Below are 27,106 nucleotides of genomic sequence, written 5' to 3' on the forward strand. Positions count from 1 at the left end.
ATCAACACAGCTCTTGGATAAGCCCTGATGTTCCCTCTGTCCCAACAAGGATGAGAGCCAAGGCAGTGAGGGCCCCCAACCATCAGAAACTGTCCCAGCTGCTCCCTGATTTCCAGGCCCAAGAAGGTCAGGCATTAGGCAGATACTGCATCTTCTGTCTCCTCCTACCTGGAGACCCATAGAGCCAAATCCTTCTGAAGCAGGAGGAAAGCCAGGAAAGCCATGTAGAGAGAAGACGTGGGTGTAATTTGCATCTTCATTACTGATTAATAATGGAACTTCATGACAATCAGCAAACTTCTCTAGACTTTAGTTTCTTCTTTTGTAAAATTGCACTGATGATATTAAAGTGCCCGTCTCAGAGTAGGCTTTTATGTCCTTTAGTGTGTGTGAATTTTAATGAGATCATACGAATCTTTGCAAGTGCTGTAAAATGTTAGCACTGTTGTAGTTATTATTGTATTAGTTCTCTAGGTCTGCCATGAACAAGTGCTACAGGCTGGGGACTTAAACAATAGGTATTTATTTTCACACAGTTCTGAAGGCTAGATATCTAAGATCAAAGTGTTGGTGGGGTTGGTTTCTTCTCAGGCCTCTCTCCTCGGCTTGTAGATAGTCACATTCTCCCTGTGTCTTCACATGCTCTGCCCTCTGTGGCTATACGTATACAGATGTCCCCTCTACAATAAGGACACAAAGTGCTACTGGCTTGGGATCTACTCTAATGACTTCATTTACTTCTTTAAAGATTCTGTTACCAAATACAGTCACATTCTGAGGTACTGGGGGCTAGGGCTTCAACACAGGGGACAGCAGGTAAAACAGTTCATGTGATAATAATTATTATTTGATGATTATGATTAAGGCCAGTTTAGTGGTTAAAATAATATTTTTTTTGTATTGTGTCAGTTATGAACTTCATCTGTAAAAATAGTGAACACCTATGTTGGGTCCCTTTGAGGCCTTAAAGTCACAAAGTCACTGCTTCTTAGGGGCAACAAAAGCTGGCAGCATGGCTCTATACCTCCTCTTTGCTCAAATATTCATGCTCTGAATCCAGTGCCTAGGTCTCTGTGGGTTTTGTTACCTTTAACAGGAAAGTGAAAGTGTTAGTAACTCAGTCCTGTCCAACTTTTTGTGATCCTATGGAGGATTCCTCTGTCCGTGGAATTCTTCAGGCAAGAATACTGAAGTGGATAGCTATTCCCTTCTCCATGGGATCTTCCCGACCCAGGGATCAAACCTGGGTCTCCTTCAATGCAGATGGATTCTTTACTGTCTGAGCCACCAGGGAAGGCCCCTTAACAGGAAAAGCTCTCCTCACATCATGGTCTCATAATGTGACCACGATGTGACTTTCATGCATCATGAAGATATTCAGTCTAACTATTGAAATTTACTCCAATGACAAAATTAATGTGGAAGCTAACAGCTTTTCTGTAACAACTCTAAATTCCCTTCTGGAAAAAAAAATTGCTAAAATCATCATGCTTAATTGGCAGTTCCTATTGGAGCTTTTCTCCACTAGGCATAGAGACTGGACTGACTAATTCAGGGTAAAGAGCTATCTTCCAGTGTATCACAAACTCCCAGGGGCCTCATTTATATCCATACCTCAGACAAGCAGAGATGTGGGCAGTACGCAACATTTATCCTGGGGAAACTGATCAAGGAAGAGAAGCCACCTGGAAAAAACAAACCAAGGAAACCCACTGACTCATCTATAATTTGAGATGCTAATCATTCCAGAAGCATATCTTATTGGTTAATTTAATTTGATTTGGGGAGAAATCTTCCACAAGGATTTGGGGATTTTTTAGACCTAAGATACTGACAGAAAAAGCAAAGTTTAATTTACTATATTAGCTGCCTCTGTGGAATCACTTCATCAAGGCCCCTAATAACCAAAGCACCGGCTTTCAAACTTTAATGTCACTAACAATTATCTAGAGCATTTGTTAAAGTGCCACTGGCTCAAGAGATTCTGATTCATCCAGTCATATGGGGGGCCCAGAAATCTCTATTGTCTCAAGTCTTCCTTCTCAGAGGCAATTTTTATTTCTCTAACAAATACTTACATAGTGTTTATTACATACCACATACTATTATAAACATTTTATAAGTGTTAGCTTCTGATAAAGAAGGCAGAGCACCAAAGAATTGATGCTTTCAAACTGTGGTGCTGGAGAAGATTCTTGAGAGTCCCTTGGACAGCAAGGAGATCAAACCAGTCAATCCTATAGGAAATCAAGCCCGGATATTCGTTGGAAGGACCAATGCCAAATCTGAAGCTCCAGTACTTTGACCATCTGATGTGAAGTGCCAACTCATTGGAAAAGACCCTGATACTGGGAAAGATTGAGGGCAGTAGTAGAAGAGGGCAACAGAGGATGAGATGATTGGATGGCATCACTGGCTCAGTGGACATGAGTCTGAGCAAACTCTGGGAGATAATGAAGAACAGAGAAGACTGGTGTGCTGCAGTCCACGGGAAATAGTCAGACAAGACTTAGCAACTGAACAACAAACCTTCTGATAAGTCACAAAACACTGTAATTTTTTGTCTGCATTTTCTAAGAGGAATGAAGGCAAGTTGTTTACCCGAGGGCATAGTGCTAATAAGTGGAAAGGCTGGGATTTGAACCCGGGCAGTTTTGTTCAATAGTCCATGCTTTTGGCTACTATGCTATGCTGGCACCTCATCTTGATGCATATTTTCCAGCAGTCAGGTTATGAGAAACGCCACAGTAAAGACTATTCACGCAGATATAACACCTGATCCCATTAAGCAAATGATGTCTGTCAATCATGTATATCTGTTTGAGGAAAAGCAAAACACAAGCATTTGTGGAGTGCCTACTCTGTCAGAAGCTCTCATAGCCACACAAACTTTATAAGAGAAATGATTTAAAAAATTTTAAATGAAAAAATTTTCAAGCCCACTGGGTTTCTCTGAGGGCTAATGAATGATCAGAAAGCAACATAGAGTCAAAGGTTGTTTCCAGATGCCCAAACTGCTGCTGGGTGCAATCTCAAGCTCTTCCAACATATAACTTAGGGATTTGCTGGTATTATTTCTTTTTTCTTTTAAAAACAATTTTTATTTGGAAACAATCTCAATATTAGAGAGACATTACAAGAATAAGCATTCTGCCAAGGATTATCCCTCATATATTCTTTACTCTGGCTCTTTCATTATTAAAAATTTGCAACGTTAATTCCTTCATGTGTTCAGTCATTCTCTCCCTTTCCTCCCTCCTTGCCTTGGTGCCCTCCCATCTTCTAGCTCTGGAAAATGCACCTGAATGTGAAGTCTTCAAGAAATATATTTTTTGGACAAATATCCATTGGACAGATAAGGAAAAGAAGGCCAAAGAGGTTAAATCACTTGACCAAGGTCAAATTTCTGGAAAGTGACAAAGCAAAGATGTATTGTAGAGTCCACATCCTTATGTACTGTACATTTAATCATCTGAGAGAAATAAAAGGAGCATGACTAAGGCTCATATTTTGGAGTTTACACTGGTGGGGCTTTTGTGTTCTTAGTGGAAAGTTCTTTGATATCAGTCTTAGGAAAAAGTTTTTGGATATATCTCCTCAAGCAAGGGAAACAAGACCAGAAATAATTAAATGGGATGACATCAATCTAAAAAGGTTCACACATAAATGTCTCTGTCTTTCTGTGATCGCTGGGCTCAGCTCAACTGCAAAAAATAATTTGACTCAAAAAGAGTAAGTACTCAGTAGTAGTGTGATTAAAGTGCTTTTCTTTTGCAGATCTCTATATGATTGTTCTAGTATTGTCACCTGCCTTATGTCATTTTACTTCATAATAGGTCAGTGAATCAGGGCTTATTACCCCCTTTCTATGAATGAGGAAGTTGAAGCTCAAGGAGTTAGTGATTTCCTCAAGGTCATATAGCAAAAATGTGATTAAGAACTGGAGTCCAGGTTCTCAGTTTCAGACCTGATCTTTGTACTACCAAGCTTCTTGCTCAGCCACACACACTACTAAACTCTGTTATACAAAATAACCCTGCTAAGCAGAATTAACAAACCACTGACCCATACAAAGTTGTAGGTATGAAAACAACAAGGTTCTCAGTGGTACCTGCAAATGACCATAATCCATGGAGTTAATGCTGCTCAGAAGTGCTAAAAGACTCTAGGAAGTTGTGTAACTTTATCTTGTCCTTTGAGGATAGGCATTTAGTGGACCTGAATCTTATTATGATCCCAGAAACTGGCTTCCTACGTGACTAAGGGAAATGGAATTCAAAGATCAAGCATCTTTTCTGTAGATATCTCCATTGTGCTCACCACCTAGTATAAGAACTTGAGACAAGACATGGATCTAGAGGTCTTCAGTCCAGGGAAATAGTAGACTGTCATCATCAGGACTTCCCAGATGACACAAGTGGTAAGGAATCTGCTTGCCAGTGCTGGAGACACAAGAGACGTGGGTTTGATCCCTGGGTCAGGAAGATCCCCTGGAGGAGGAAGTGGCAACCTGCTCCAGTATTCTTGCCTGGAAAACTCCATGGACAGAAGAGCCTTGCAAGCTATAGTCTGTTGAGTCACAAAGAGTCAGACATGACTGAGTGACTGAGCATACACACACACACACACACACACACACACACACTCACAAACATCATCATTATCATCATCATTAGTGACCAACATGAGTATTTCATATTTCTTAGCAGTTTTAACTTCATAAACTTTGTTAATAACAATTGACATTAACTTTGTTAATAACAATTTGAATCTCAATATAAATAACACAGATCAGTAGATATGTAACAATTATCAAATTATAGCAGAATTCTCAGCAATGTTAGTGATTCAACTAATACCTTGCAATTAATTTTACTCAGTTTCTTGATGCTGAGTCTTTCCTCTTGTCACCAGTCAGCAATGGGGAAGAAGAAAAAATTGGTACATGCTTGCTATGCACTATGCACTCAGTTAACATTCATCTTCTCATTCTCTTTGTTTTGTAATTAAAGTAGTTTATAATCTTTCATCTCTATGAGATGATCAGATATTATAATCTCCATTTTTATGAATGAGAAACTGAGGCTCAGATAGCTTTTCAAATTATTTCTAAATAGAAGAGAAATTTAAGTCCAAAAAGCAAAGAATGGAGAAACAGTACAGTGAATATTTTCTTTAGGTTTTACATATGTTCCAGGTCACATTCTAAAAAAGTACTCCCTCTTAAATTTCTCTGTTGTCAGGACTACTAGGAAAATAGTTCCTTTTTAGCCTCTTTGGTAACATTTTACTCAGAATTATTTCACTCTATCCTAATTATGCATCATTGTAGCATCAGCTCCAAAGTTACTAGAATAAAACAACAGGATTGCATTATACATTGTGGTTACATGGGTCAGGAATTTGGGTAAAGAGTTTGTTCTCTCCCATTGGACATCAACAGGGATCACTTGATGGTATTCAGCTGTAAATGTGCAGGCATGAAAGGTTGAAGTAGGCTTCTCTTTGGTGTCTTGGAGATGATCTCTTGGAGAGGGAGGTGTTTTGCAGTAGATGGCTAGGAGGCTGGGTCCCGCTGAAACTATTGACCAAATGTTACATGGTCACATATTGACACATGAATTCTACAATTTAATGGTCTCAGGGTATTTGAATTTCTTACTTGGCTGCTCAGGACTCCTATAAGAAGTGTCTCAAGAGGCAGAAAGTATCTTCTGGCCTAAAGAGCAAAATTATTAGCATCACTTCTACTATATTCTAGTACTCAAAGCAGTCACAGGGCCTGTCCAGATTCACGGGATAGGAGAATAGACATCATGTTTCAGTGGAAAAAAAAAAAAAAGGTAGAGACTTTGTGACCCTGTTTAATCTTTATATCTTGTAGATTTCTACTTCATGATAATGAACATGCTGGCATCTGACCTGGTCAGGCTATGCAGCATAAGAAAGGGGGCAGATGAAATGTGGAAAGTGATACGCGTTAGAAAATGGTTCTTAATTTCTGCAGAAAAAGATTTCCCTAGGCAAAAATTGGAAAGTAAAGTCTGTCTTTACTATTCTTATAATGTTTTTGCAATTAATCTTGCCTGTGGGGTGAATAGTCTGGCAAATATATTAAATAATGAATTTTTTAAAATCAGCAGACAACCCCTGCCAGAGCCATATCCATGGGATTTCCTAAGTCAGTGGTTCCAACTGATTGTAATTCTGCATCATGCTGACCATTTTTTAAACCATATCAGACTTCTTCTTGTAATACTTTTAAACTTTGATTCCATTAAACACACACACACACAAAACACCGTTTACCATAAAAAAGGTTTGATTTCAAGTCTGGAATTGGGCTAGAACATATATGAGTTGTAAGAATTACCTTTGTTCCTCTAGTATAAAACCAAGAACAGCATTTCTCAAGTTGCCACTTATCAAGAATTAGTGTTCAGCAACATGTTAATAAGTATTTCGGAAGCAAACACAAAACGCAAAGTTTCCCAATATTTGTGGAGTGGTTTGATTAACAACCCATTTTGAAAATTCACAGTGTCCATATTAATATATAAAAGTCACTGTGAAAAAAACATTTTTATTCAGTGTTTCCCAGACTGTTTAACCATAGGAACTCTTTACCATGGACCTCCCAGTCATTCAACAAATACTTCTTACATGCCTACATTGTACCATGTCCTGTGCTAGACTTTGGGGCTAGAGCAGTGAACAAAACAGATGTCAGCATTCTCGCAAAGACTGTACAACATAGAGGTAGAGGCAACTATTACACAGATAACCATACAAGCAAAATAAATACACTAAAAATGAAAATCTTAAGAAAACATATTGAGTATTATATATAATACTCAATATGAGAGGCTTCCTTGGTGACTCAGATGGTAAAGAATCTGCCTGCAACGCAGGAGACCTGGGTTTGATCCCTGGGTTGTGAAGATCCTCTGGAGAACGGAATCACAACCTGTATTCTTGCCTGGAAAATTCCATGGACAGAGGAATCTGGTGGGCTACAGTCCATGTGATCACAGAGTAAGACACAACTGAACAGTTATCACATACACACACACACACACACACACACACACACACACATACATAGTGCCCTCCAGGATGACACACACACATAATTTCGTCAATAATAATCAACTAGATGAGAAACAACTTACTGGTGTAGCCCCCAGGCTACGTGTAGTTGTAAAATTAAGATGGAAACATTGTTTTGGAAAAAATTTGGTTTCCTATGCCGTCCATTTCAGTAGTTGCTAGCCATATGTGGCTAAATAAATTAATTAAAATTAAATAATGTACAAATGCAGTGCCTTCTTTGTATTCATCACATTTCAAGTGCCCTATAGCCATATGCCCCTATGCTACTGTAAAGGATAGTGCAGGGGAAAAAAAAAAAAGAAAAACCTTTTATTTTCACAGAACTTTTGATTAGACAGCTTTGATCTAAAGCAAGTGCCAATAAACTGTGAGCCATTTGTCAATCAGGCTATAGCCTGACTCATTAAATAAAATATTGTTAACATTTTTAAATAGTTTTGGAAATAAAGGGGAGGAGAGAGAAAGAAGAAGGAGAAGAGAAGGAGGAGGGAGAGCAGGAAGGAGAGAGGGAGGAGGAGGAGGAGAGGGACTAGGAGAGGGAGGAGAGGAGAGAGGAGGGAGAAAGGGAGAGAAAGAGAGGGGGAATAAGGAAAGAAAAGAACTTATGTTACCTGCAGAACCTAAAATATTTACTCTCTGGCTCCTACAGAGAAAGTTTTCTACCCTGATCTAGAGCCCACAACTTTCTTCTTTTTGTCTTTCTAACGCAGTTTTTAAACATATTTTAAATTCATGTTGCTGCCTGCAGTCTTAGTTGCAGCATGTGGGAATCTTTCATTGTGGCGCACACACTTTTTTTTCTCTCTTTCTTCAAAGCAACAAAGATGCATGTTGTAGAGCAGCTCGCCAACAGTCAAGTGAGAAATCCTAACTTCCACTGCTGTCTTCCCCATCCTTTTCCTTCTCTCCCCCAATTGGCTAACCTTTTTAATTCATTTTCAGTTTATATTTCTAGTTCAATTTGTTCTTAGCATAAGCAAATATATGCATGTAAATCCACCCATCAGTCCATGTCGTCACTTCCTTACCAAAAGATAACATCCTAAATATGGTTCTGCACATTGCTTCTTTTTGTTACTTTTCTAATTAACAATATATCCTGCAGATTACTGGGTAACAATACATGAAAGAAATTAAAATAGAACTATCATGTCAACCAGAAATCCCACTTCTGAGTAGGTATCCAAAAGAAACAAAATCAGTATCCTGCTGCTTCTGCTGCTGCTGCTAAGTCACTTCAGTCGTGTCTGACACTATGTGACCCCAGAGACGGCAGCCCACCAGGCTCCCCTGTCCCTGGGATTCTCCAGGCAAGAACACTGGAGAGGGTTGCCATTTCAGTATCCTGAGGGAATGCCTAAACCCCCATGTTCATTACATCATTCTCCACAATAGCCAAGATAAAGAAAAAACATATTCAATGCCTGTCAACAGATGAATGCATAAAGGAAGTGTGGTGCACATATACTTTGGAACATTGTTCACCTGCCATTTACAATAATTTGGATGAACCCAGAAGACATTATGTTAAGTGAAATAAGCTAGGCACAGGAAGTCAAATACTGTGTTACCACATTCACATGTGGAGTCTTAAAAAGCTGAACTCCTAGAACTAGAGAATTGAATGATTATTACCAGGGGATGAGGGTAGAGGAGAGGGGGATATGTTAGCTAATTGGTACAAACTCAGTTATAAGATGAATTAGTTTTATGGATTTAATGTACAGCGTGGTGATTAAAGCTAATACTGCATTGTATATTTGGGATTTTCTAAAAGAGCAGATCTTAATTGTTCTTTCTAATACACACACACAAATGGTAACTGTAAGGTGATAGATTTGTTAATAACTTGATTGTGCTAATGAGTTTATGATATGTTAAATTATCACATTGTACACATTAAAATATACAATTTGTATTTGTTAATCTGTCTCATGAAGGTTGGAGTATTTTTTTAATACATTGTCTTTATTACTACTGCCTTATGGTAATTATTAAAACCAGTAATGTTACACTTCAAATTTTGCCTTTGAAAAATCACTTTACCTGTCCTTGATAAGTTACATTTTCATAAAATTTTAGAATCACTTCTCAAATCTAAAAAATCTCTATCAGAATTATTTTATTTGCAGTAAATTCATAGATCAATTTGAGGGAACTGACATCCTGAGTATTTCATTTTCCAATCTGTAAACATGATGTATGTCTTTATTTAGTTTTTCTTTAATCTTTTAGCAACTTTATTTAGATTTCAGTGTGGATTTCTTGCATATCTTTTGTTTAATTTACTCACATATATTATTTTTGATCTGGTAGCTGAATAATTTTTTAATGCTTTTCTGATACTAGGATATAAAAAATAGATTTTTTATATTAACCTTGTAGCCACTGACTTTGCTAAATTTACTAAAAATAAAAGTTGTTTTGGAGATTTCTGAGGATTTTCTATAGAAATAATCATGTCATCTGAAAAAAGAAATTTGCATCTTTCTTTTTTTGTGACTTTTTTCCCTTGCTTCATTACAATGGCTAGAATTTTTAATATAATAATTAACAGAAATTTAAAGAATAGACACCATGCCTTGTTTCTGATCTCTGAATAAAAGTCTTTAATATTTCATTACTAAACATAATTTTAGAAGTAGTGAAAGTGAAAATAAAGTCACTCAGTCATGTCTGACTCTTTGCAACCCCATGGACTGTAGCCTACCAGGCTCCTCCGTCCATGGGATTTTCCAGGCAAAAATATATTGCCATTTCCTTCTCCAAGAGATCTTCCCCACCCAGGGATTGAACCCAGGTCTCCCGCATTGTAGGCAGATACTTTATTGTCTGAGCCACCAGGAAGTAGAAATATTCTTTTATAATGCTGTTTCTCAGATTGTATGTTTTCTTCTATTAATAGTATGCTGAAAATTTCTGTCATAATGTTCAATTTTGTCAAGTGTTTATTTTACAACTTTTGAGAAGATCATATGGATATTCTTCTTAGTTTCATGAATATGAGGGACTGTGCTCATTCTCTTCAGTTGTTTTTGACTCTGTGCGACCCTATGAACTGTAGCCTGCCAGACTCCTCTGTCCATGGGTTTCTCCAAGGCAAGGATACTGGAGTGGGTTGCCATGCCCTCCTCCAGGGGATCTTCGCGACCCTGAGATCCAACCTGTGATGTGTCCTGCATCTTCTGCATTGCAGTCGAATTCTTTACTCCTGAGCCAGCCGGGAAGCCGGAATCTGAGGGATTAATTACAATGATTAATTTTAGATAATGTCAATGCATTCCTGAGAAAATTTTCCAGGAGTGATTTGTTAATCTGTTAAGAATATTTATATATATGTTCATGTACACTATTAGTTTATCTGTGTGTGTTAATGTTGTTTTTATGTCTTTCTTTTTGTTAAATAGTGTCAAAATCATAAGATGAGTTAAGAAGTATTCTTTATTTTATGCAAGAGTTTATGTATAATTGATTTATTTCTTTCCTAATTGTTTGGCAGAATTTACCAAAGAAGCCATCTGAAACTGTAATTTTTCTTTTAAGGCATTTAACTAATAAAAAATTCAACTTATATAATTAATATAGGACTATCCAAGTTACATATTTTTTCCTTGAATGAGCTTTCACAGTTCAAAAGTTGTTTGTTATATAACTTCATTATTCTTTTAACATCTGAAGGATATTTCTGATACTGGTGATATGTAACTTTTCTATTATTAGTTGAATATTTTAATCAAAGTATTTTTCAATGAACAAGATTTGGCATTATTTATTTTCTTTACTGTTCACATCTTTTCTATTTTGTTAATTTTTCTTTTAGCATTACTATGTCCTTTTTCTATTTACTTTGGGTTTACATTGACCTTCTTCTATGTCCTTTAGATAGTGTGTAAAGCTAGAAATTACTCCCAAGTTCCTGACTTCAGGCTTAGTCCATTTTTAAAAATCTTTTCTTTTTCTCTCATTTTTTTCTCACTGAATGAAATCTGTTGATAGGTCTTCAAGTGCACTGATTTTCTCTGTCATTTTTTTCTGCTGTTAAGCTCATTTAGTGATTTTATTTCAGATGTTTATTTCAATTCCAGCATTTTCTTTTATTTCTTTTTGTATTGTCTATATCTTTGTTGAAATTTCCTATTTTCATTCATTATGAAGGCATATTCATTAACCTTACAAAACATAGTAGCTACTTATCCATCCTCATCTGATAATTCTAACTTCTGAGCCATCTGCTTGTCATCTGTTGATGATTTTTATGTTGGAATTGAGTCACATTCTTGACCTTCATATGTCTAGTTATTTTGGATTGTGTCCTGGACATTGTGACTCTTATGCTGTATAGACTCTGGATTTTGTTTTGTTTTATTTTCCCAAAGATTACATATATATATAGATACAGACATAGATATAATTTTAGCAGGCAGTTTACTTGTTAAGACCTGAATTGCAGTCCTTCACACGTGCATTGCTTTCTGACTCACATTTTCCTTGTTTGGTAATTTTTATTTGTAATTTGCTTTAATTCTGTTCACCAGCCCCACTCCCCACATGAGTGATTCAGTAATCAACTAGAAACTTGAGCTGAGTTTGTGTATAAATTAATGTTTAATGTTCTCCCCCTCCAACTTGCTCCTTTTTGCCCCTTACTCTTTGGCAGCCCTTGTTACCTCAGAGCTTCTCCTAGTTCCTCTGACCAGAAATCTTTTTAGCTATCTCCTCCAAAACTGCATCTACCCTAAGGTAGTTCAGTTCAGTTGCTCAGTCATGTGCGACTGTTTGCGACCCCATGAATCTCAGCACGCCAGGCCTCCCTGTCCATCACCAACTCCAGGAGCTTACTCAAACTCATGTCCATCAAGTCACTGATGCCATCCAACCATCTCATCCTCTGTCATACCCCTCTCCTCCTGCCCTCAATCTTTCCCAGCATCAGGGTCTTTTCAAATGAGTCACCTCTTTGCATCAGGTGGCCAAAGTATTGGAGTTTCAGCTTCAACATCAGTCCTTCCTATGAACACCCAGGACTGATCTCCTTTAGGATGGATTGATTGGATCTCCTTGCAGTCCAAGGGACTCTCAAGAGTCTTCTCCAACACCATAGTTCAAAAGCATCAATTCTTTGGCGCTCAGCTTTCTTTATAGTCCAACTCTCACATCCATACATGACCACTGGAAAAACCATAGCCTTGACTAGACAGACCTTTGTTGGCAAAGTAATGTCTCTGCTTTTTAATATGCTGTCTAGGTTGGTCATAACTTTCCTTCCAAGGAGTAAGCGTGTTTTAATTTCATGGCTGCATCACCATCTGCAGATATTTTGGAGCCCAGCAAAACAAAGTCAGCCCTTGTTTCCACTGTTTCCCCATCTATTTCCCATGAAGTGATGGGACCGGATGCCATGATCTTAGTTTTCTGAATGTTGAGCTTTAAGCCAACTTTTCCACTCTCTTCTTTCACTTTCGTCAAGAGGCTCTTTCGTTCTTCTTCACTTTCTGCCATAAGGGTGGTGTCATCTGCATATCTGAGGTTATTGATATTTCTCCGAGCAATCTTGATTCCAGCTAGTGCTTCCTCCTGCCTAGCATTTCTCATGATGTAACCCGAAGGATAAAGCACCAATAAAATGGGGATCAACTATGTGCTGGTCACTTTCTCAAAGTTTTAACTTATTTCTTGGAAATTCCGTTTTGTTCAGCTTCTGAAGCCGTCAACTAAATCTGCTTTTTGTATTTATCCAGAAATCAAAGCTCTTATTTATGTGAGAGAAGGTTTGTTAGGGGCTTATTTCTCCAATTCAAAAGTATAAACTTCATGTTCAATAAATTTTAATAACTAAAAGAAGAAATGAATTTTCCCTCAAATGAAAGATGCCGATTTTAATGCATTTTACCAGATTCATTAACATACAGTTTGAAAAAGAACAGTAACAATGGTGATTTTATGAAATCTGTATTTATATATCAATCCTTTTAAATGCATTAGCTGATTTCATTATATGTATTGAAATGCACAGGACTAAAGTGTTCAGGTAATCTCTTTTTACATAACATTGGGGAAATGATTTCTGCTTGATTGCCTCTAAAGGAAGGTTCATTCACATTTAATTAGCATAAGAGTAGACCACTTATAACATTAATCCACAAAGCTGAATTTATAATTTGTAAGAGGTGGCAACTTTGAAGTTGACATTTCTTTTATATCAGTGAGATTGCAGCTGCAGATGAAGTACAAATGTCGTATTATGCAAAATAAAAATTTAATTATGAGGGAAACTTCAGTTGAATATTTCTGTTTGATTAATAATCTATAAGCAGATACCATCTAATTTAAATTTACACAACAGCATAACAGTGTTGAAAACTTCTGTGTCAATTTAACACTGACACCAATCCGAGTCTCTCTCTAATCTTTTGTATAGGCAAAGCTAGTAGTCATTTGGGTCTGAACCAGTCTTTTTAGAATTAATGCCTAGAGAACAGAAAAAAATAAAATTTTATTTTAAGCCATTCTATTTCATGCTCATTCACTTATTTATCTTGTAAATGTCCATTTTTTTGGACTTACTGTACTAGAATATTTTTCAATTTGGCTCCAGTTGCCTACTTTTAAAAAAGAAAGGCGTTCATCATTCGAACCCTTTGGGCTGATATTTATAGGAATTGTTCTAGTTTGCCAAAGACACTCTTAATGTGCTGACTAGAATTGAACACAGAACTTACTCAAGTAAAATATGATATATTTCACTTTTATCATTATCTGGATTTCAGAATGTTATTAACTATTGTAATATTTAATTAGGTGTTGGTTTGTTTTTGTTTTTTGCTTGGTTTTAGCAGTCTTGCTCTTGTGACAGCAGCAATACAAACTACAAAGTTACCAAAGTATGAATTGATGACTAAATTCTAAAACTTTTTCACATTAAATTCTGTTAAGTCTGCATTGTGTATTCTATATATATATATATATATACATACATTTGGCAGTTCTGTCTCACAAAATGGAAATCTATAGAGACAAACTAAAGAATCATTACTTGGGTTAATGAGCATTACATAGGGAGATAGAAAGTCTTGTTCTTTACTAGTTGAACAACACTAATTGTATAACTTTGAAACCCCAAAAACTAAAACTTGCAGAATTTAGGATTACTCTCTATATCTAAAATTGTATTCTCTTTCTTGTTCCACCCCTGTTGTCCTCAGGATTGAGGAGTATCCAAGGAAAGGGGAAGAAGGTGGGAAGAAAGAAGCAGGAGCTTGTGGGGCCCTCCAAGTTACAAATACCCCTTTGTGTCCCCTGTTTCTCATTTGTAGAAAAATGGTTTTCATCTCCCAGGCCTTTTTCAAGTTCCAAAGAGCAGATTGAAGCAGTTAATGTTTAGAACTAAAGAATTACAGGACTAAAGAGTAACAGTTCCTTCTGAAGGTTGTAGATAAGAATCTGATGCACATATTTGAGTTGTTCTGCAGAAACTAAGACCCTCACCCAGTGGAGGTTACTGACTACATGATGACCACAAGCATGCAAACCCAGACTGGTTGAAATCAGAAAGTTGCTGATTGAAATACCCTAAATATCACCCTATTAGCTCACTACCAACTAATCAGAAAACGATCCATGAGCTAAACAGGCATCCTATGACACTCCTAACACTGTCTTTAAAAAAACTTTGCCTAAAAGCCATCAGAGAGTTTGGGTCTTTTGAGCATGAGCTACCCATTCTTCTTGCTCGATGCACTGCAAATAAAGATTGCATTTTCCTCACCACAACCGAGTGTCAGTAGACTGGCTTTGCTGCAAGTCGCGTGAGCAAACCCACGTTTAATTTGGTAACAACTTTAGGTGAATCTTTCAACCTCCCAAGTTCTCTGTTTCTTCAACTGTTAAATTAGATATATTTTGTATTAAATGACCTTTCAGTTTTGTGCCCCCCCCCATTAACATTTCTATGGATAAACCCCTGAATACATGCAGGAAGTTAACAGTCTTTAGGTAAAATCTGTTTGTCAAAAGGATAGAAGGCTCAAACCAATGATGTTTCTCATAATCTTACTCATTTGTATATTTTCTGAGGACTCAGAGATCTATTAGATATGGTATCTGTCTGAAGGAGCTGGCTATTTTTATGCAATGGCAGAGTTATATATAAGAAAACATAATAAATGTTTCAAAAAGTGCTACAGGAATGTATGTTTCCAAAGTCAATGTATGTTTTTAACACAGAATCTTATAAAGACCTTTTAATCAGATTTATACATCATTAAACAGTTAATTTCAGCCCCCTATTTTCCTGGCTATCTGTATTTCTGTTGTCTAGTGAAAGAGATTATCTAATTCAATATCTAAAAGCATTTCTTCAAAAATACTTTTTCTTTTTTTAGCTTTCCTATTTGCCCTTTTAAGTCATGTAGGTTTTGTCTTTATTTTTTCTTTCTACTTTTACATGTGAAGTTGCTAATCTTATGAGACTGGGATTTTTACTTAAGAAAAGAAAGATCTTCCTTGCAGGCAAATGATCTGTGTGAAAAAAAAAAAATGCATGTGTTTGCAAGGTGAGAGTTCTTCAAGGGGGTCACTCACTGAGCAGCCAGGGTCCACACAGATCATGGAATAATAGCTGTGGGGGCTGTGGGGAAGTCAGAACTTACTTTGTAAATTGCTCTCATTTTATCTGCCAGGGATTCATTCAGTACTCTGAAAAAGGCACTTAATCACTGGCTATTTTAAATAATAGTGCGATGGATAGACACACATTAAATTGGTATATGCTCTCTTATTTCCTTGAAGTAATTTCTATGATATATAATTATATAACAAGGTTAAAATAAGTACTTTAAGATAAATGATTACTATTAAGATTCTTTATATACATTGATATACTATCTCCCAGGAAGTTGGTACATTTTCTGTTTTACCTGGAATGTTTTGGGTTTTGTTTTTTTTTTTCCTGTTTTGTTTGGTCAAGCGAGTGTATGCTCCTCGGTTCTGTCTCATCACAACAAAGATTTGGAGTGACGGACATTAAAGCCCTCCGCGCGTCACAGCTCTGGGGTCTTGAACAAACCACGTTGTAGCTCTTAGACAAATCAGTGTTACAGATCTATTTTATTTAGATAATAGCAGGAGAATTCATCCTCGAAGCGTGAGGGCATGCTGACCCAAAGACGCAAAGAGAAGAGAATAGGGGAGCGTCCCAACGCATGGGAGAGAGAAAGAGAGAGCGAGAGAGAGAGCGAGAGAGAAAGAGTGAAAGAGAGAGAGAGAGGGTGCACGCACGTGGAGGGGGGGAAGAGAGAACAGAGAGAGAGACAGAGCAAGAGAGAGAGAAAGAGCGCACACACGCAGGGGGAGAGAGAGAGAGAGTGTGTGTGCACACACGCGGGGGAGAGAGAGAGAAAGAGCACACACATTTGGGGGGGAGAGAGAGAGAGCAAGAGCACACACACGCGGTGGGTTGGTGCGGGGAGTGCTTTGGATCCTCTTTTTATATGTTTTTTCCTCCCCCTGGGCCTGCCCTATGCAAATTGGGCTTAGCTAAGAATGTTGTTCTACCTGAAGTTCTCACTCAGGTCCTGGGACCTTCCTTTGACCTTCCTTTGACCTTCCTTTGTTCTATTTTCACGGGCTTTTCCCTTCCTTGTCTTTTAGCCACCACCATTTTAGACTCCTGTTTCCTATTCTAACTACCTAACAGTTTTTTTTTATTGAAATATAGTTGATTTACAGTGTTGTGATTACCTGGAATATTTGGTCATATCTACTTTCCTTCCTTTCAACATTCTAGATATTATCACTTAAGAATGTTTATAAAAATCCATATAAATTTCCCATATGGTAATTGAATATATTCTATGGGAAAATAAAAGACTAGTTTTGCAACAAAATTTTCTAGTCAAAATATAGCCTGTCATTTTCTTGTACTTCGGTTGGTGACAAGGGTACCATACTGTCTGTGAATTGTGACTTGGAAAAGGCACAAATAGGAGTCCAGTCTCAACCCTGAGAGTGGCAGAGATCAGGAAAATAGAACAGATCTGTTTTCTCAGGTATCTGTACTCTCCGCAGTATCTGAAGAGACAGGTAAGCTAGGGTATGGGCTCTTGCTCTTATGTAACATTTGGGCATAACAGAGTTTGCCTGAAAGAACTTCGCCTCCCTTCAGGTCTGTTTGTTTTTGGTTTCTTGACAGTTATTACTATGTCAGCAAAGAAAAGGAGAAAAAGTATCAGTCCTGCTATGTGCAATGCCGGCATATTTTTAAAGGTACACTGTGCGCAAAATAAATCTTAACTATTTCAGAACAGTAATATTTTTTCATCAGAATTTGGATCAGTGAGTTTGATCCACTGTCCAAGAGGTGTGATAAACATAAGGTTGATTTTTTTCTGAAAGTTAAAATATTATGAAGTGACTTTTTTAAAATTGGCAAATACTTATTAAGCAGCACTCTGCAGACTATGCTTAGTGCAGACTCTCTATGCAAACTTAAACCAAGGTAAACACCTAGGAATTTGCTTCTTGAGACATAAGGATTCTTATTCATTAGCAAATGAATGCTGAATAAGAACAGGCATTTATGAAGACTTAGTTTATAAAGCAAAGAGGAAAATGTATCTTAGGTTGATAGAGGAAACAACCAAGATAAGGGCAAGCCACGATTTGAATAAACCTTCCTTCAAGCTATTTTATTTGACAATAGCAGCTTAGAAACAGTGCAATCTTTCAAGATATACAGATGACCTTTGAAATAAATTGATATTGAATGATAAGCCTGCTTGCTTTTGTTAAATGGGGTGATGACAGCTGATTCTCAAGGTTGTCCTTCCGCAAAGGTAGCCTGGGACCCTGTTTTCAGAATTTATCAGTTTTCTAGTCTTCCCTGTATATCCCTCAGAAACTCCAGTCTCTTAGCATCGATCTTAAAATAATGTATCTTATATAAGGACCTGTCCAACATCTGATTTAAAATCAAGCTGCCTAAGTGTAATCCTCATACCTGTCATTTCTTCTCTGACCCCAGAGGAACTATCTCAACCTAGACTGCTCACACACTCATTGAAACATAACAATGCTCTGAACCTGAACTGGTCACCCACAGTTTTTCTGTTCTATCAAGGTAATTGCCATCATGTTTCACAACCACTGTCTCTTTCACTCAAGGAAATGCCAGTCATATTTATCCTACTTCCTTCACTTGAATATCACCACCTAAATCCAAGGCTTTTTCATTTTATGACCCTAAACCTGCAAGGATCTCATAACTATTATCTCACTTTCTTCCAGTGTGCCAATAGCAATATTATCATCCATTGTACTTTTTCATCTGTTCATTTATTTTTTGAAAACATTAAATAAGCACCTCTTTCTTACCACATTATCAAAACGCCTTTATGAGACTGTTAAAGTCATTTATAGTTGAAAATCTCCAATTTTATCTCATTCTCATCACGAAAGTTTTGGGAAACATTAATTTCCAACAAATTATGCTCTTTTATTGCATTTTATTCTAATTTTTAAATGTTTGTTGTAATTTAATAAATGACTTCATGTATACAGGCATGCTAAATTGCTTCAGTCGTGTCCGACTTTTTGCAACCCTATAGACTGTAGCCCACCAGGCTCCTCTGTCCATGAGAGTCTCCAGGCAAGAATAGTGGAGTGGGTTGCCATGCCCTCTACCAGGAGATCTTCCCCGACCCAGGGATCAAACCCGTGTCTCCTGCAGCTACTGCGTTGCAGGCGTATTCTCTACTGCTGAACCCCTGGGGAAGCCTGAAATGACTTCATGACCCACTGCTAATTTTTTTATAGCGTGCTGCTTAAAGATGAGTTCTATAAAGCTTTCCATGATTTTACAACAGTGTATGTGAATGAATAGATGATAATGTGACAGAGAAAATTAATAACCAATATCCACCTTCTTTAAAGGACTAGGTCATGGCTAGAATTTTGGAAAATAAAGACATTTTGAAAGTGTGTTCTTGGGCAGATGATAATTAACACGCATTTATTGGATATAGTCTGTGTCTGAGATACCACACATGTTATATCATTTAATGCTGATAAGAAAAATACTTGTTACATTATTTCTCCAATTTTGAGGTTGAGAAGACTGTGAGTTAGAGAGACTTTGTAATGTCAACTAAAATATATTCATAACCTAGAAGTTGAGAACTGTGTTTTATTTGGCAGACATACTGAGGACTTCAAGGCTAGGAGACATCATCTCAAATAACACTGAGAAAACTGCTCTGAAGATTCTAGGGAGGAGCCATGGTATATAGGAGTTTTGCAACAAAGAACAGTTAGTAGGAACAAAAGATTACTGTTAATAAAAGAAAATTAGATGTCTCAAGTTAAGGAATTTAGCACTTTTCTATGTATGAGAGGATACAAGACTTTGGGCTTACTGAAATCATCTATCTGGGGCCAGTTTCCAGTGTTTTTACATCCTGAGTTTCCTCAGAGCTCACTAAGAGGAATGGCTGGAGTTTGATAGCTGCTAGATGACGGGTATTCTTTGTTTTTTTCCTGAGTTCCCTCAGAGCTCACCAGCTCACTGTAGGTGGTGGCTGTAATTATTGTTGGCTTATTAATATGACAGACAATATTTTATTCCTCAGTAGGTATCATAATTTTTCTAAGATGACACAATTTGTGAGCTAACAGGTAAAAAATTTAAATTTAAACTTTTCTATTACCCTATACTATCTCCCTAAATGGTGATGGTAAACATTTTCAATAATGCCATTGCCTGTCTAATAAATTCAATTTCTACTTCCTAATCTGCCCAAATTCTCATTAATTTCCAACTCTTAGAATCTAAGACATTTCTACATTTGTCTCATGATAGCATCTAACTGTATAGTATATATTTCAGTATTTAAAAACTCTTTAAAGCATGGGAAATAGTATGTAGTAGCACCTGAATAATTTTCTGCTAATGTTCTGGTGATGTTTCCAAACCAAAGAGTCAGTTATTTCTTGCATTTAAATTTTGTAATCTGAGAGAAAATACAAAGATGGAGGAAGAGGCAGAAGGGGAAAAATGAGAGAAAGAAAGGAGGAAAGAAAAGGCAGAGAAGAAAAGAAGAAGGAAGCATGTTTTAATGTCAGCACATAAGTAAAATTTTGAAATCTCGAGCATTAACACTATTCCACTCTCAAATAGCCAGAAGTAAGCAAGCACACAGGGTATCTGTGAAAGTAGATAATAACAACAGGGAATTCCCTGGCTGTCCAGTAGTTAGGATTCAGCACTTTCACTGTCATGGAACTGGGTTCAATCACCGGTCAGGGAGGTAAGATCCCACAAGCCATGCAGCATGGCCAGGAAAAACAAAACAAAGCAAAACAGTAGAACAGTAGAATAAACAACAACAAAAACTGCACATAGCATTCACTGTCATGTGTTCCATACTCCCAGAATAAAGTCTCACATTTTATTTATTTTCTAAATATCTTCACAGAAATTGAAGTTGGCATGCATGTAATTGAAAATTATGGAAAAATACCTAATTTGGAATATCATTTTCTGAACATTTTTCTTACCAAGAATCTTTATAAATATTAGAGAATTTATAATGGATCTGTGACTCACACCTTGTATCTGAGTCTGTCTCTTAATCCTTTTGCTTGTAGGAAATCAGTTCAGTTCAGTTCAGTTGCTCAGTCGTGTCCGACTCTTTGCGACCCCATGAATTGCAGCACGCCAGGCCTCTCTGTCCATCACCAACTCCCGGAGTCTACCCAAACCCATGTTCCTCGAGTCGGTGATGCCATCCAACCATCTCATCCTCTGTCGTCCCCTTCTCCTCCCGCCCCCAATCCTACTCAGCATTAGGGTCTTTTCCAATGAGTCAACCCTTCGCATAAAGTGGCCAAAGTATTGGAGTTTCAGCTTCAACATCAGACCTTCCAATGAACACCTAGGATTGATCTCTTTTAGGATGGCTTGATTGGATCTCCTTGCAGTCCAAGGGACTCTCAAGAGTCTTCTCCAACACCACAGTTCAAAAGCATCAATTCTGCGGTGCTCAGCTTTCTTCACTGTCCAACTCTCACATCCATACATGACCACTGGAAAAACCATAGCCTTGACTAGACGGACTTTTGTTGGCAAAGTAATGTCTCTGCTTTTAAATATGCTATCTAGGTTGGCCATAACCTTCCTTCCAAGGAGTAAGCGTATTTTAATTTCATAGGTTGTATATTACTTGACTTGCCATTTATTGAACCCATGGTTTTTAAAAGACTTTCTACCCATTTTAGTCATTTAGTGTGACTATGAAGTCCTACAAAATCCAGTGGCTTAATGTACCACATAGTAATTGAATAACCTTCCAAACTGTGAGTTAAACTTTTTGTTTTAACCAAAAGCCTCAAATTCCAGTTTTCTTAGTTTTTTTTTTTTTTTTTTTAGGTAAGTATTTTCTCAATTTTACATGATTTCTGTTTTTCTTATATCCTGATTCTGTTCATGCTCAGCAGAAATGTATTTTCCTCTCAAATTTGAGTGACTTAACTTGGCACTTGTCCTCAGTTTTCATTTATAGAATTATTTGCAGATGAGAGAAATGAAATAATGAGGAGGGAGAGAAAGCCAACAGAAGAGCAGTTTCTACCTATTTTCAAATCATGTTATAGTCTAGCCATGAATATTCCCATCTTATGATCAAAACAACTAAAATTTACCCAAATAAATTATTTCAAAAACAGAAATGTCTGCCTTGTGTGTCTTTTAAACTCAGATTAAATCAACATTTGTGGAGTATCTACTATGTGATAGATCCATCTTCTCTTTCATCTTCCCAACAATACTCTGAATGGCAGTTTACTATGCATACTGTATAGACCAGGAAATAAGCTCTGAAGTTAAGTGTCCGATTTAAAGTCATGCAGATTCAAATCCAGATTTCATGATCTAAAAATTCAATGTCTTTGATTTTTTATATATCTTTAGATGATATTGCATCTATCAGATTCATGGTGTAGAGTAGGTAATACAAAGATGTCTAGCTAAAATTTTAAAATTGACATACAAGTTAATACAAATGATTCTTAATGAAAAATTTTGTTAAGCATTTTAGTTGACATATTTTTATTGTTATTAGTGGGCTTCCATTGTGTCTCAGTAGTAAAGAATCTGCCTGCCAATGAAGGAAGCACAGGAGACATGGGTTAGATCCCTGGGTTGGGAAGATCTCCTGGAGTAGGAAATGGCAACCCACTCCAGTATTCTTGCCTGGAAAAATCCACGGAAAGAGGACTAATGGGCTACAGTCCATGTAGTCTCAAAAAGTCGGACTTGACTGAGCAACTGAGAATGCACGCACACGTTGATATTAGCTCACAAAATTAAATTTTCATTGACTAAGAAATAATGGTTTAATAGGTGTATTTTTAAGCACTGGTAACAATCTGAGATGCCAGTAAGTGAAAGTTGAAGTCACTCAATTGTGTCTGACTCTTTGTGACCCCCATGGACTATACAGCCCTTGGAATTCTCTAAGCCAGAATACTAGAGTGGGTAACCTCTCCCTTTTTCAGGGGATCTTCCCAACTCAGGGATCAAACCCAGGTCTCTGCATGAATTCTTTACCAGCTGAGCCACAAGGGAAGCCCAAGAATATTGGAGTGGGTAAACTATCCCTTCTCCACACCAACTGAGCTATCAGAGAAGCCCCTGAGACGCCAGTAACAATCTTAATTCCTGAAAGAAAAAAATACTTTTAAAGATTCTACAGGGGAATTTCAAACATTAGAGATTAATTTCTCAATATGCATGTTCACAGTTTGTTTTCTTTTTGATAACTGCAAAGAAAATAATATATTTAAAGGAAGTTTTTATTAACATCCCAAGCATTATTTTAGCTAAAAGAATAGATTCAAATTGAAACTGTAACTCTAGAAGATAAAACCAAGCTAAAATAAATAATACTGCTTCAAAATATAGTCAAATGTAGTCTTATCTTTTCTTGTCTACTTCATCCTGCCTATCTTGTCACCGGTTACTGATTAATTTCCTTTGAATTGTTTCTCTCACTTTCTTCATGAGAGCTTGGTTTCTAGATCTGACAGCAGATCAGATACTCATAAATAGTTGGCGGAAGGATTCTCAATTTGATAGTGGAGAATTTTGAGTTCAAATGAGCTTAGGATTTCCAAAGGAATATCCTGAAGCAGCAAGGGACAAGGATTCATCTCTGTTCATTAGACTTAGTCCTGCTGTAAAGATATCACAAAAGTCAAAGTTAAAAGGAAAGGATGTGAATGCCAGTGTTGTTTTCCTGGGCTGATCCTTATGGAGGTTTTCTGTTTGCACAGTAAGAGGTTGATATAATTGTTCCTATTATAAAGATAGTAACTGTGCACCTTTTTTTTTTTTTAAGTTCATAAAAACCCATGTTCTTTACCACTATGGGAGATATGTGATGAATAGCATATCAAGCAAAAATAAGGGAAAGAATGAAAGCTTATAATTTCCTTCTTCTGACTCAATTGTTACTGTTCAGTTGCTCAGTCTTGTCCGATTCTTTGTGACCCCATGAACTGCAGCATGCAGGTTTCCCTGTCCTTCACTATCCAACCATCTCATCCTCTGTCACCCCCTTCTCCTCTTGCGCTCAATCTTTCCCAGCATGAGGGTTTTTCCCAATGAGTCGGCTCTTCACATCAGGTGGCCAAAGTATTGGAGTTTCCACTTCAGCATCAGTCCTTCCCATGAATATTCAGAGTTGATTTCCTTTAGGATTGACTGGTTTGATATCCTTGCTGTCCAAGGGACTCTCAAGAGTCTTCTCCAGCACCACAGTTTGAGAGCATCAATTCTTTGGCACTCAGTTTTTTTTATAGTCCACTTCTCACATCCATACATGACAACTGGAAAAACCATAGCTTTGACCATATGAACTTTTGTGAACAAAGTGATGTATCTGCTTTTTAATACACTGTATAGTTTCAGTTCAGTTCAGTTCAGTTCAGTCACTCAGTCGTGTCCGACTCTTTGTGACCCCATGAATTGCAGTACGCCAGGCCTTCCTGTCCATCACCAACTCCCAGAGTCTACCCAAACCCATGTCCATTGAGTCGGTGATGCCATCCAACCATCTCATCCTCTGTCGTCCCCTTCTCCTCCTGCCCCCAATCCTTCCCAGCAGTAGGGTCTTTTCCAATGGGTCAGCTCTTCGCATGAGGTGGCCAAAGTATTGGAGTTTCAGCTTCAACATCAGTACTTCCAGTGAACACCCAGGACTGATCTCCTTCAGGATGGACTGGTTGGATCTCTTTGCAGTCCAAGGGACTTTCAAGAGTCTTCTTCAACACCACAGTTCAAAAGCATCAATTCTTTGGCACTCAGCTTTCTTCACCATCCAACTCTCACATCCATACATGACCACTGGAAAAACCATAGCCTTGACTAGACGGACCTTTGTTGGCAAAATAATATCTCTGCTTTTAAATATGCTATCTAGTTTGGTCATAACCTTCCTTCCAAGGAGTAAGCGTCTTTTAATTTCATGGCTGCAATCACCATCAGCAGTGATTTTGGAGTCCAAAAAAATGAAGTCAGCCACTGTTTCTACTGTTTCCCCATCTATTTCCCATGAAGTGATGGGACCAGTTGCCATGATCTTAGTCTTTGGAACGTTGAGCTTTAAGCCAACTTTTTCACTCTCTTCTTTCACTTTCATCAAGAGGCTCTTTAGTTCTTCTTCACTTTCTGCCATAAGGGTGGTGTCATCTGCATATCTGAGGTTATTGATATTTCTCCCAGCAATCCTGATTCCAGTTTGTGTTTCTTCCAGCCCAGCGTTTCTCATGATGTACTCTGCATATAAGTTATATAAGCAGGGTGACAATATACAGCCTTGATGTACTCCTTTTCTTATTTGGAACCAGTCTATTGTTCCATGTCCAGTTCTAACTGTTGCTTCCTGACCTGCATACAAGTTTCTCAAAAGACAGATCAGATGGTCTGGTATTGCCATCTCTTTCAGAATTTTCCACAGTTTATTGTGATCCACACAGTCAAAGGCTTTGGCATAGTCAATAAAGCAGAAGTAGATGTTTTTCTGGAGCTCTCTTGCTTTTTCGATCATCCAGCGGATGTTGGCAATTTGATCTCTAGTTCCGCTTCCTTTTCTAAAACCAGCTTGAACATCTGGAAGTTCACGGTTCACGTATTGCTGAAGCCTGGCTTGGAGAATTTTGAGCATTACTTTACTAGCGTGTGAGATGAGTGCAATTGTGCGGTAGTTTGAGCATTCTTTGGCATTGCCTTTCTTTGGGATTGAAATGAAAACTGACCTTTTCCAATCCTGTGGCCGCTGCTGAGTTTTCCAGATTTGCTGGCATATCGAGTAGTCATAGTTATTCTTTCAAGGAGCAAGCATCTTTTAATTTTGTGGCTGCAATCATGGTCTGCATTGATTTTGGAGCCCAAAAATATGAAATCTGACACTGTTTCCACATTTGTCCTATTTATTTGCCATGAATTGATAGGACTGGATGTCATGATCTACATTTTTTGAATGTTGAGTTTTCAGTCAGCTTTCCCACTCTCCTCTTTCAATTTCATCTAGCGGCTCTTTAGTTCCACTTTACTTTCTGCCATTAAAGTGCTATCTCAATTAGAAGTGGTCAAATACTGTCCAGTCCTTGGCCATCTAACATTGGCGTGACTCTTGATTAGTCTGTGATTTCCCTAAAAGTATAGAAGAAAGGAGTTCTAGGAAGAAACTCTAGGAAAGAAAACTGAGAATTCACAGAAAAGTTAGCAAACTAAGGTCTAAATTTGATTCATGAAATTATATTAGCCCAGATGGGTACTCATGGCTTTTGCATGAGCTCTTCTACCATCTTGGCAATGACTTGAATACTAATGTCAGAGAAGGTATGCTTATCATATTTGTAGATATGGTAGACATGGTTAATGTACTTAAAAAATAACATAAATTCACTCAAATATATTTCAATAGTGTAAAAAATTATATTTCCTCACAAGAGGAAATTAAATGCAAATAGATATATATGGAAAGTCACATTTAGTAAAAACAAACAAATGAAAGCAAACATATTTACACAAATATACAGGCAGAGATGGTTTTTAACAACTGTTTATGTGAAAAAGTATACATAAGGATTTTAATTTATTATCTTTAGCACAACATGAGCCAATAGCATGAAGTGGCTGTTAAAAATATTGTCCCGTCACTTTCTGTAGCATGTTTCTAAGCCATTTGTAAAAATAAAAGCAGATAATCCTTCTATGAGCTTCCCTCAAAGCCCAGTTGGTAAAGAATCCACCTGCAATGCAAGAGACCCTGGTTCGATTCCTGGGTTGGCAAGATCCCCTGGACAAGGGGATCCTTCTCCAGGGTCCCCTGGAGAAGGATCCCCTTCTCCAGTATTCTACCCACTCCAGTATTCTTGGGCTTCTCTTGTGGCTCAGCTAGTAAAGAATCTGCCTGCAATGAGGAAGACTTGGGTTTGATCCCTGGATTGGGAAGATCCTGTGGAGAAGGGAAAGGCTACCTACTCCAGTATTCTTGCCTGGAGAATTCTATACAGTCCATGGAGTTGCAAAGAGTCGGACACAACTCAGCGACTTTCCCTTTCAATCCTTCCACTACATTGCCCCTTTTTTATGTCCTTTAGCATTTTTTTAAATTTATTTTTAATTGGAGAATAATTGCTTTACCAACTCAATGGACATGAGTTTGAGCAAACTGTGGGAGATAGTGAGGGACAGGGAAGCCTGGCTTGCTGCAGCCCATGGGGTCCCAAAGAGTCAGACATGACTTAGGAATTGAACAATTGGTTTATAGTGCTGCTTTCTGCCATACAACAACATGAATCAGTCATAAGTTTAAATATGTCCCCTCCTTCTTAAACCTTCCTCCCACCACCCATCCCACCCCACCCCTCTAGGTTGTCACAGAGCAGTAGGTTGAGCTCCCTGTGTTATATAGAAACTTTACATTAACTATCA

The 27,106-nt window shown here is 37.6% G+C and overlaps 1 protein-coding gene across 2 annotated transcripts in view; it reads left to right on the top strand.

The window, feature by feature from the left end:
• The window catches only part of DPP10 (dipeptidyl peptidase like 10), a 747,248-nt gene that overhangs the window by 472,127 nt on the left and 248,015 nt on the right, over positions 1 to 27,106 (top strand). The window contains exon 8 of one of the 2 annotated variants that reach the window (XM_081579274.1): positions 7,452 to 7,467. The exons of the other annotated variant lie outside the window; for it this stretch is intronic. Within the exon in view, the coding sequence (XP_081435400.1) occupies positions 7,452 to 7,467 (16 nt within the window). The remainder of the gene's footprint in view (positions 1 to 7,451; positions 7,468 to 27,106) is intronic. 2 annotated transcript variants of the gene reach the window in all.

Source organism: Giraffa tippelskirchi, chromosome 3, assembly GCF_054371585.1.
Source record: "Giraffa tippelskirchi isolate mGirTip1 chromosome 3, T2T-mGirTip1v1.2.pri, whole genome shotgun sequence".
Classification (NCBI taxonomy): domain Eukaryota; kingdom Metazoa; phylum Chordata; class Mammalia; order Artiodactyla; family Giraffidae; genus Giraffa; species Giraffa tippelskirchi.